The sequence below is a fragment of the Somniosus microcephalus genome, chromosome 15, assembly GCF_052327205.1.
Source record: "Somniosus microcephalus isolate GS21.2 chromosome 15, FLI_Smic_1.0, whole genome shotgun sequence".
NCBI lineage: Eukaryota > Metazoa > Chordata > Chondrichthyes > Squaliformes > Somniosidae > Somniosus > Somniosus microcephalus.
In genome coordinates, this window is record NC_141001.1 from 55,510,805 (window position 1) to 55,522,921 (window position 12,117).

At 45.6% G+C, this 12,117-nt stretch overlaps 1 protein-coding gene across 1 annotated transcript in view; it reads right to left on the reverse strand.

Annotated features, from left to right (window-relative positions):
• The window catches only part of otog (otogelin), a 332,167-nt gene that overhangs the window by 20,472 nt on the left and 299,578 nt on the right, over nucleotides 1-12,117 (reverse strand). Inside the window, exon 46 of the mRNA XM_086008512.1 lies at nucleotides 8,790-8,835. Coding sequence (XP_085864638.1) covers nucleotides 8,790-8,835 — 46 coding nt within the window. The remainder of the gene's footprint in view (nucleotides 1-8,789; nucleotides 8,836-12,117) is intronic.

Consider the following 12,117-nt stretch of genomic DNA (forward strand, 5'->3'; position numbering starts at 1 on the left):
TGGCCATTGTCGAAGCTCTGGTAAGAAGCTGCGAGGCAATAGTGCTTGATTGGCTAGGCTAAGCAAATCTGGCCAAGATGAGTGCGTTCCTTGCATCCCGGGCAGCAATGTTCTTGCATATTGCTGCTGCTGGTTGATGGGCCTCTGCAAGATGTTCATTTTTGCTCTCCTCCTCCTCCTCCTCATCTGAGGAGGATATGTGAGGAGCCACTTGGTCCTCAGGAATCTGCAAGCCACGATGCTGTGCCATGTTGTGAAGTGCACAGCAAACCACGACGATTCTGGAGACCCTGGCTGCTGAGTATTTCAGGGCTCCACCTGATCTATCCAGGCATCTGAAGCGCATCTTCAGCAAACCGATGGTTTGCTCGATTATGGCTCTGGTGAAAATGTGGCTGGAGTTGTAGCTCTCCTCAGCTTCGTTGGATGGCTCCTCAACGGCGTCATTAGTCACATCTTCAGGGGATAGCCCTTGTCTTCAAGTAGCCATCCGTTAAGTTGGTCTGGCGGACTGAATAGCGGAGGCACACTGGACTGGTGCAGTATGAAGGTGTCATGGCAACTGCCAGGGTACTTGGCACAAACATGCAAAATTTCCTTCTTGTGGTCACACACCAGCTGAACTTTGACGGAGTGGAAGCCCTTGCGGTTGACAAAAATACCTGGATTGCGATGGGGTGCCAGTCAACGACGCCCTGCACCCTTGGAAATCCTACCAGATTAGCTAATCCAACCACACACCCCGTGACACTTGCTTGATCCTTGGTGAAATGGATATGATTGTGCGCAATGGCAAAGAGGGCATCGGTTACCTGCGTGATGCAAGTGTGTGCGGCCACCTGGGAGATGCTGCTGATGTCTGCTGCTGCTCCCTGGAATGAGCCTGAGGCAATAAAGTTGAGTGCGGTGGTGACTTTGACGGCCACTGGTAGGGAACAACAAAAGCCCAAAGCAAACTCAATTGCTACTTGGCCCTAAACAGACAATACAACATAGCTGATTACCTGACCATGGTAAAGGATAACAAACTGAGAAGAACCTTGACAAGGTACAGACTTAGCGAACATAGCCTAGCGATCGAAAAAGGCAGACACAGGCAGACCAGGCTGCCAAGAGAAGACAGGATATGCTCTCACTGCAGTCAGGGAGTAGTGGAGACAGAGATGCACTTCCTCACAGCCTGTGGAAAATATCAGGACATCAGGGAGAATTTCTACCAAAAATTCTCACAAATATGCCCTGAATTCAGAAATCTGAATGACAACCAAAAACTCCCATTCCTACTGGGAGAGGAGAGAAGCTGTGTAACACTGGCGGCACACTATGTTACAGCTTGCCATGAACAGAGGGACAACCAGTAAACTAAGAATAGAATATATATAAACATTGTGAATGTATATTTATACACTCAGGGATATACCTGTTTATACACTGTATGAATAGAACTGCGTTTATGTGCTCAACCATAAATGTATTTTGATGCTTTGGCAACATAAGATGTAACTTATCATGCCAATAAAGCGATTTGAATTGTGAATTGTGAATTGGGTGTCCACCTGGTCCTCTGGGCTTCAGGTCTTGTTGCAGCATTGCGCAGATGTCACCCACTACCTCTCGCAAAAGTCGGAGCCACCTTTGGCACTGCTGCTCAGACATGTTGAGGTAGCTGACCCTGTGTCTGTAGACCCTGTTTGGGGGGTATCTCCTGCGCCGACGGGCTTCCATGCGCTGGCCCCTTCTGGCCTGTGCAGCTGTAGGTGGGTGAGCAGCAGCTTGGCGCTCCTGTTGTTGCTGCTGTTGTTCATGGTTTTGCTGATGCCGCGGCTGGTCTTCGTCCTCATCTGATGTCCAGAAGGGAAGGAAATAAATGCTCCCATGCTTCTGGTATATGCCTCAGTTGAGGAAGCGCTCAGTCAAGGGGGCGAGAGGGGTTTCCCTGAAGGTCACACTGGAGATGGGTGTCAGGCGCCAAACTTCCACAGCTGTGGTTATGCCTTCTAAAAGTTCCCCCAGACCTGAGACAACAAAGTCCTGCCATCTGCAAATGATGGCTGGTCAAATATCCTATTTAATGGTGGAGCTGCAGCTAATAGTCAGCAATCCAATTGTGCTACCGCCAGGTTTCACCGTCGTGTTTCAGAGCAGGCGTGCTTCATGTGGGAAAAGGGTTAAAAATCACAAAGGCCTTTCAAAATGGGATAATAGAGGCAATTCAGTGCTTGTTAAGGGCCTTAAGGGCCTATCCCACCTCTTGGAGGCGGGACAGAGACGGGAGCAGTTACCACGATTTCTGGAAAATTGCTTGGAGGCGGGATGGAGGTGGGGTTGGGCCCGCCCGCCACTTTTTGCAATTTTAACACCCCACACGCCTCCATTCCTGCCTCCATGGCCCTGGGAAATTCTAGCCTGACGTCTGCTTTCAAACAGTTAAGCCAATATTAAGAATTGAATGGAAGACCTTCGATAAGAATGGCATCAAATAAATACTACTGTCATATTGTGTTTTTTGATAAGTTTTTGAAACACCTAAACAACAGACAGAAGTCTGCAAGCTAACAGTTGAATTGGCAGTAAGTGTAGAGAAAAGTCAGCAGGAAGATGACTAGAGATAATTAGCTTACATCAGCAGAAAACTTCAAAGGGTAAACCACTAAAAAAAGGTATAAAATAGAGCTTTTCAGATAAACAGTCAGAAGTCGCTGGAAAGGGGCAAAGCAATTCTCTTAACTTCAGAGGCATGCTCTGTAAGTTTTAAGTCTGAGTCTCGGGGATCAAGCAAATTTCTGGATTAGAATTAAGAATAAGAAATGTAAAAATGTACGAAGTTAAGATTTGAGAATAAGGATCTCTGAGAAAAAGAAATGTAAGCTATTTGTATTTTGAACTTGTAAAGTCTGTGTGTTCTAGTTGTAATTAATAACACACAGACTACAAGATTAAAGTTCAACAGGTCTTTACTGGTTGGAGGTCAGGACTATATGAAATACAATCTTACTACACAGTGCTTATATACCGGTGATCACCACCGGTACTACGTATACAGCAGCCAGAGAAAGTAGTACATCTCTTAAGGTGGAACAGGCTTAAGTTCTCTTAAGGTGGAACAGGTTACATACACCACAATCCTCCCTTTTTAGCTTAATAGTCATATCCCCATTTAACATAACATCATAACATATATACATATATAACTTCAGGTATAAACAGTTCAAAGGTTCAGTCTCTCAGGAGGCCTTCTGATTCGGTCTGGATAACGCCTTTCAGTGGTCTCTGATTCTTGTTGCTGAGGTGACTCTTCTTGTTGGTTTCCTATGTATTGGACGTCATCATCAGGTACAGTCCCTGCCGAGGTAGATGCTTCAGGTTCATTAACGTCTTCCACAGTTGTCTCTGTCGCAACCATGGGTTCGACCATTGCTCTTGATTCTACCAGTTGATCCGCATGACGCCTTATCACATTGTTACCGATATCTACTGTGTACATCAGAGGTCCTTGTCTGGCCCGAATTGTTCCGGACTGCCATTTTTCGTTTCCATAGCCCCTTGCCAACACTGGTTGTCCTACTTCGAAACTTCGAGTGGACTTGTTATTAATATGCCGGAACTGTTTGTTTTCCACTTCCCTCCGCACATTTGGTTTTAACAAGTCCAACCTGGACCGCAACCTCCTGTTATAAAACATCATGGCAGGACTTTGGTTAGTCACTGCATGAGCGGCGTTTCGATACGCCATTAGGAAATTGTCCACCTTGTGCTGTAGTGGAATCTGGTCATCGTTCATGGCCTTTATTGCCTTTTTGAATGTTTGGACAAATCTCTCGGCCAACCCGTTTGTCGCCGGATGATATGGGGCAGAGGTATAATGTTTCACCCAATTCTTCTTTAAGAATTTTTGGAATTCTTCCGACACGAACTGTGGTCCGTTGTCCGAACAGATCTGTTCTGGCAATCCGTTCCTTGCGAATATTGTTCTTAACACCGCAATTGTCTTTTCTGAAGTAGTGGTATTCATCTTGATCACTTCTGGCCATTTGGAATGTGCGTCCACCGCAATTAGGAACATGGAGTCCATGAATGGACCAGCAAAGTCAATATGTACGCGTTGCCATGGGGCTGAAGGCCATTCCCATGGGTGTAGTGGTGCGATTGGAGGTGCATTTTGCACTTTTTGGCACCCAGCGCAGCTTTTCGTCAACTCCTCTATCTGTTGGTCAATACCCGGCCACCATACATAAGCCCTAGCAAGACTTTTCATCTTAACTCCCCCCAGATGACCTTCATGCAGTTCTTTTAGAACTCTTTCCCTTAACTTGGGAGGAATGATCACTCTTGTCCCGTACATCAAAGTACCATGGCAGACGGACAGCTGGTCGCACCTTGCCGAGAATGGCGGTAACAGAGGATCACCACGTGTTGGCCATCCTTTCACTGTCACCTCGTAGACTCTGGACAGTGTCGGGTCATTCCTGGTTTCTCTTTCAATACTTGCATTGGTGACTGGTAAACACTCGATGATGGTCGAATGAAATAACTCAACAGGGTCAACTTTCGTCGTTTCTTCTTCTTCAGGTAGTGGCAGGCGCGACAGCCCATCAGCGTTGCCATGCTGCTTCGTACCTTTGAATTCTATTTGATATTGATGTGCCCCTAGGAAAAGGGACCATCTCTGGAGACGCTGTGCTGTCATCACTGAAACACCCTTCTTAGGGTTAAAAATGGATACCAATGGCTGATGGTCTGTCAGAAGTGTGAATTTTTGGCTCTGCAGGTAATGATTAAACTTCTTCACTCCCCATACAAGGCTGAGAGCCTCCCTATCGATCTGCACATAGTTGCGCTCAGCGGAGGTCAATGATCTGGATGCAAACGCGACTGGCCTTTCCGTGCCATTTGGCAACTTGTGTGAGAGTACTGCCCCAATACCATATGGAGAAGCATCACAAGCCAACCGAATAGGCAGTGTCGGGTTGAAGTGAGCCAACACTTCCTCTGAGGTGATCAATTCTTTGCTTTTGCGAAATGCCTTCTTACAGTTTTCGCTCCATTCCCATGGTACCCCCTTCTGTAAAAGAGCGTTTAGCGGGTGCAGTACCGTGGATAGATTTGGTAGAAATTTATGGTAATAGTTAATCAATCCTAGAAACGACCTCAACTGAGAGACATTATCTGGAGCGGGAGCCTTTACAGCTGCCTCTATCTTGTCAGGAGACTTATGAAGCCCCTCCCGGTCAATGACATGACCACAGTATGAGATCCGCTTCTGGAAGAACTCACATTTCTGCCGATTAACTCTAAGTCCATACTCTTTCAGTCTGTTGAGCACCAGTTCCAAGTTTGCGAGGTGTTCTTCATCACCATCACCTGTAATCAGAATATCGTCCAGGTAACATTGTGTGCCTGGAATTCCCTGTAATACCCGTTCCATGGCCCTCTGCCAAATTGCTGGAGCCGATGCCACTCCAAAAACCAACCTATTGTACCGGTACAAACCTCGATGCGTGTTGATCGTGAGGTATTGGCGTGACTCTTCTTCAACCTCCATCTGCAAGTACGCCTGCACCAGGTCTATCTTGGTGAAGTGTTTCCCGCCAGACAATGAAGCAAAAATATCCTCAATCCGCGGAAGCGGATACTGCACCGTGTGAAGCACCGGATTAACGGTGATTTTGAAATCTCCACAGATGCGAACCTTCCCTGGTTCTCCTGGCTTGTTGCTCGAAGGACGTTTCATAACGGGAACAATGGGCATAGCCCACTCACTCCAATCTACCTTAGACAGTACACCTGAACGTTCTAGCGCTTCCAGTTCCGCTTCTACAGTAGGTCGTATTGCATAGGGTACCGGTCTGGCTTTAAAAATTTTTGGTTGTGCATGTTCATCAATCTTGATGTTTGCCGTAATTCCTCTCAGTGTTCCCAGTCCCTGCTGGAACACCTCTTTAGCATCATCCAATATTCTGGACAATCGTTTAGGTTTGACATCTGTTTCCCCGGAATCTACCGTTAGTGCCTTCAAGGAGTGCCAGTCCATATTCATTTTCCTAATCCACTCCCGTCCCAGTAGTGGTGGACCTCCTTCAGGTAGCACATATAAGTCCATTACTTGGCTTTCTTCGCCCTTGTGGACCACTTTTACCTCTATCTTTCCGACGGGGTACACTCTTTGCCCCGTGTATGTTTTCAATATAATCTCCGTATCCCGTAGGGGAATATGTTGGAATAACCTTTTGTAATCTTTCTTATTCATGACCGTCAATGCCGATCCAGTGTCCAATTCCATCTTTACTTGGACTCCTGCTATCTGAAGGGTGACCCAAATTGTCTGGAGATCTGCATCCTTACCAACGTTGTGTACTCTTAAGCAGTTCATTACTGCTAGCGTCTGAATCTGACTTCTGTTCGGTCGAACTGTTCTTTGTCACCTTGTGTACCTTTATGTATTTTCCTTGTGGTGACTTTTTGTTGTTGGTCTTCTTTCCTGACCGGCATACTTTAGCTATGTGGCCAAGCCTGCCACACATTCTGCATTCTTGGTTTTTAAACCAACACTGGTTCTGATCGTGCATTGTCTTTCCGCAACGATAACATTTTACAGTACTCAAACCCAATTTATTTGTACTGAGTTCCGGTGGCCGTAGCTGCATTACTGCCGTGCCTCTCGCTGCGGCTTTGTGTGCTGCTGCCATAGTGACCGCTTTCTCAAGCGTCAGCTCATTCTCCTCGAGCAATCGCTTTTGTGTATCTTCTTTTAATAAACCACACATTTATCTTGTAGCGCCTCTGTCAATCTCGTTCCGAATTGACAGTACTTTGCTAGCTTATGCAATTCCATTAAATATTCAGCATTGCTTTCATCCTTCAGCTGCCTTCTGCTGTAAAATTTAAATCGTTCCGCTAGCATCAGCGGCGTGGGGTTTAGGTGATTTTTCAGGACAGTAACAATCTCCTCGAACGTCTTATCCGCCGGTTCATCTGGTGATAAAAGGTGTTTCAATTGCCCGTATGTCTTCGCACCCATTAAGTTTAATAATGTTAGTGCTTTCTCTTCATCTGGGATTTTATTTGCTTTACAATAATTTTGTATGCGTTCTACATATATAGCCCAATCTTCGATGTCGCTATCAAAGGTATTAATGTTCCCATGTTTAGGCATCGTTGCAATTTAATTTCTTTTTATTTTTATCCAAGATGGCGGCTTCCGCGCTCTTGTCTTCGTCCTCCGCCTACAAAATGGCGGTTTTCCCACGCTTGGCGGTCTTCACCCTTCCCCCGACGCTGTCTCTGCTTCACCGCGGCTCTCGCGCCTTCAGTTGCCCCCAGACGCTGCGCCTTTTTAGCCCGAATGTGGCCCGGCCCTTATCACCAGCCGCGATCGATGTCCCCACGCTGCGCCTTTTGGCCCGAATGTGGCCCGGCCCTTATCTCCGGTCGCGATCGATCTCACCGCCCTTATTCCTCCGTCTTCCCTCCCCGTCTGTACAGCCAACGCGGCCGATTTTCTGGTCGCGTCGCTGCCCGGCTTACCCACTACCGAGGTAGAAAGAAGATAGCTGACAGCCGCTGATGGAGGCTTCGAGTTCAGGATGTCTTCTGCACTCTGGTTTCTCGATGTCTGCCGCGCGACGTGTCTTCCAGCAGGGTGATGAGGGTGGAAGCCTCTCTTCGACGTCCGTTCTGTGGACGAAGCCGCCGTGGATATAACTGCCGCAGGGTAAGGATCTGACTCGTCGCCACTGTAAAGTCTGTGTGTTCTAGTTGTAATTAATAACACACAGACTACAAGATTAAAGTTCAACAGGTCTTTACTGGTTGGAGGTCAGGACTATATGAAATACAATCTTACTACACAGTGCTTATATACCGGTGATCACCACCGGTACTACGTATACAGCAGCCAGAGAAAGTAGTACATCTCTTAAGGTGGAACAGGCTTAAGTTCTCTTAAGGTGGAACAGGTTACATACACCACAGAACTCACAAGCTGTTAACTGTATGTCGTCTCTTAAATAAATCTATATATTTTTAGAATTGTCTCAGAATATTTCTGTATCAAACTCGCGAACTCAATTTCTGTACACTCTTTTGTAAGGAGTTGCAGAATTCTGGGGGGGTTTTCCAGACCCTCATAATATCCAGAAGGTTACAGTCTAGTTAAACTTATTTAAAGTGCTATCCAGAGGATGGTAACATCCTCAGTCATTCCTTTCCTTTAGGGAGAGATAGCCTGGACCTGTAGACCCAATTAAGCATCTTATAGAATTCGGCTATCTCTAACTTTAGTTGAAGGTGAGCGTCTGGGGAATACGCCTGATCTGGGGTAGCCTGAAAAGGGCTAGGACTAGTAATTATCCCTTCACCAGTTTGAAATGACAATTGGGCTGGTTCTATAATGGGCGACTTATCCTCAATGCCAGTTATACACCCCGCGTGGTATGCTGAAAAATTTCCCCATAGTATGACAATTTCAATGGTCCATCTTCTGTGTCTAACAATAATGATGTTGTCACAGTGTGCCATTGTTGTGCTGCATCGTCATAGATAAATTTTTAAAAACTTTCCTCAAACCCACTGCAAACAGATTGTAAGCATTCCAGTTACAAACACTGATACTGTTTGAAACATGTACCTTAAAATGGGAATGATGCGGGTCATGACTTATTTATTTCATGAACGCCAACAGTTTGTGTGTACTGTTGATTTTTTTTACAGTAAAAATGACAGGGCAACTTTAATTTGTTGCTGACCAGTGTTTGATTCAAATCTGAAGTCCCAGTTAAGTGTGTACTCACAGCTTTTACAGCAGCCATCCATGTATGTTATAACTGATCCTCCAGTCTGAGGAAGAAAAGCTTCAGTTACTGTCAGTGATAGCAAAAGCTGAAATGCACACATTGAAATCAAATCCAAATGTTTAAGTGGCAGGAGAAAGAATTTCAATGAATCTAAAACATCTGTGAATCCTTGAAGTTTAAGTATGTGTGTCCAAAAAGCTGCATAAAGTAGGTTAATGAAGAGTAATAGCAATATTATTATACTTATACACCAGCAAACCCAAGTTTTTGAGATTAGTTACTAAACTGGGATGCCCAAGCTTTTATCTTTGTGGGCCACATTCATGTGTATCAAGGAGTCAGGGCCATAAGCTAAAATTTAAATTCATGCTTCCATTGATTTCCATAAATCTTAGTTGAGAAAGTGGTTAAGAAAGTGTATGAGATATTTGGCTTTGTAAATAGGGGCACTGATTACAAAAACAAGGGCATCATGCTGAACCTTTACAAACCTCTGGTTTGGCCTCAGCAGGAGCATTGTGTACAATTCAGAGCACCACACTTTAGAAGTGATCTCAAGGCCCTGGAAAGGGTACGGAGGAGGTTTACCAGGATGCTACCAGGGATGAGTGAGTGGAGAAGCTGGAACTGTTCTTCTTAGAGCAGAGAAGGTTAAGGGGAGACCTAATAGAGGTATTCAAAATTATGAGGGGGTTTGATGGAGCAAATAGGGAGAAACTATTTCCTCTGGTAAGTGGTCAGTAACCAGAGGCCATAGATGTAAAATCATTGGCAAAAGAACTGGAGGGGAAAGGAGGAGAAATTTCTTCACACAGAGGGATGTTGAGATCTGGAACGCACTACCTGAAAGGGTGGTGGAATCAGATTCCATAGGAACTTTTAAAAGGCAATTGGACATGTACTTCACGAGGACTAATTTGCAGAGTTATGGGGAAAAATCTGGGGTGTGTGACTAAATTGGACAACTCTTTCAAAGAGCCAGCACACGCATGAAGAGTCAAATGGCCTCCTTCTGTGTTGTAAGATTCTGTGATTCTATTCTGTAGAACATTCTGAGGGGGGGGGGCGGAGGTGAACAGGCAGAGGTCGTGGCCCATATCGGTATCAACGACATAGGTAGAAAGAGGGATGAGGTCCTGCAGGCAGATTTTGGGATTTAGGAAAGAGATTAAAAAGCAGCACCTCAAAGGTAGTAATCTCTGGATTACTCCCGGTGCCACGAGATAGTGAGTATAGAAATAGGAGGATAGAGCAGAGGAATGCATGGCTGGAGAGATGGTGCAGGAGGGAGGGCTTTAGTTTCCTGGGATATTGGGACCACTTCTGGGGGAGGTGGAACCTGTACAAGTCAGACGGGTTGCACGTCAACAGAGCCGGGACCAATATCCTCACCAGGGAGGTGTGGGGGGGTTGTGGTTTGCTAGTGCTGTTGGGGAGGGTTTAAAACTAATTTGTCAAGGGGGATGGCACCAGGATGTACCATTAGAAGAGAGAAACAAAGTGCACAAAGGATTGGGAGAGAGAGATGGCACTAGAGTAAGAAATAGTATGGTAGTAGGTGGGGTCAGACTAAGAGAGAATACAAGAAGGTCTAAGATAGGTTTACAGTGCATGTGTGTAAATGCATGAAGCGTGGTAAATAAGGTTAGTGAGCTGCAGGCGTAAATAGCCACAAGGGAATATAATGTTGTGGCGATAACAGAGACCTGGCTCAAAAAAGGGCAGGGTTGGGTATTAAATATTCCTGGATATAAGATGTTCAGGAAAGATAGGGAAGGAAAGAAAGGAGGTGGGGTGAAGGTATTGGTTAAGGAGAATTTTACAGTGCTGGAGAGAGAGGATGTCCTGGAGGGGTCAAGAACAGAATCTATTTGGTTAGAGTCAAGAAATAATAGGAGGTGCCATTACACTACTAGGTTTATTCTACAGACCACCAACTAGTGGGAAAGATATAGAGGAGGAAATTTGGAGGGAAATTACAGAGAGGTGCAAGAACTATGGAGCAGTGATAATGGGGGACTTCAATTATCCTAATATAGACTGGGATAGTAATAGTGTAAAGGGCAGAGAGGAGGAAGAATTTCTGAAGTGTGTTCAGGAGAACTTTCTTGATTCATACCTTTCTGGCCAAGGGAGGAAGGAGGCATTGCTGGATCTGGTTCTGGGGAATGAGGTCATAGAGTCATAAAAGCACAGAAGGAGGCCATTCAGCCCATTGAGTCTGTGCCAGCTCTCTGTAGAGCAATCCAGTCAGTCCCACTCCCCCGCTCTATCACCGTAGCCCTGCAAGTTTATTTCCCTCAAGTGCCTATCCAGTCTCCCCTTGAAAATATTGAGTGTCTCTGCTACCACCACTTCCGTCGGCAGCGAATTCCCGGTCATCACCACTCGCTGCGTAAAAAGGTTTTCCCTCACATCGCCTCTGTATCTCTTGCCCAAAACCTTAAATCTGTGTCCCCTAGTTCTTGTACCATCAACTAGTGGGAACAGCCTTTCCCGTCTAGCCTATCCAAACCCGTCATAATCTTGTACACCTCTATCAAATCACCCCTCAATCTCCTTTGCTCTAATGAAAACAAATCCAGCTTCTCCAACCTGTCCTTGTTGCTAAGATCCTCCATCCCCGGAACCATTCTGGTAAATCTCCTCTGTACCCTCTCAAGGGCCTTCACATCCTTCCTAAAGTGTGGTGACCAGAACTGGACGCAATACTCCAGTTGTGGCCTAACCAGCGCTTTATAAAGGTTCACATAACTTCTCTACTTTTGTACTCAATACCTCTATTTATGAAGCCCAAGGTCAAATATGCTTTGTTAACCACTCTCTCAATATGTCCTGCCACCTTCAGGGACCTGTGCACATTAATTCTCAGGTCCCTCTGTCCCTGCACACTCTTTAAAACTGTGCCATTAAGTGTATATTGCCTCTCCCTGTTCCTTCTGTCAAAATGCATCACCTCACACTTCTCTGTATTAAATTCCATCTGCCACTTGTCTACCCATTCTGCTAGCCTTTCTATGTCCTGTTGCAGTCGATTGATATCATCATCACTGTTTGCCACACCCTCAAATTTGGTGTCATCGGCAAATTTAGAAATTCTACTCTGTATTCCAATATCCTGGTCATTTATATATATCAAAAAAAGCAGCGGCCCCAGCACTGACCCTTGGGGAACACTACTGTCTACCATCCTCTTGTCTGAAAAACAGCCATTTACCACAACTCGCAGTTTTCTGTCCTTAAGCCAATTCCTTATCCAAGCTGCCACTGACCCACCTATTCCATGTGCCTCAATTTTGTTAACCAGCCTTCTAGGTGTACCTTG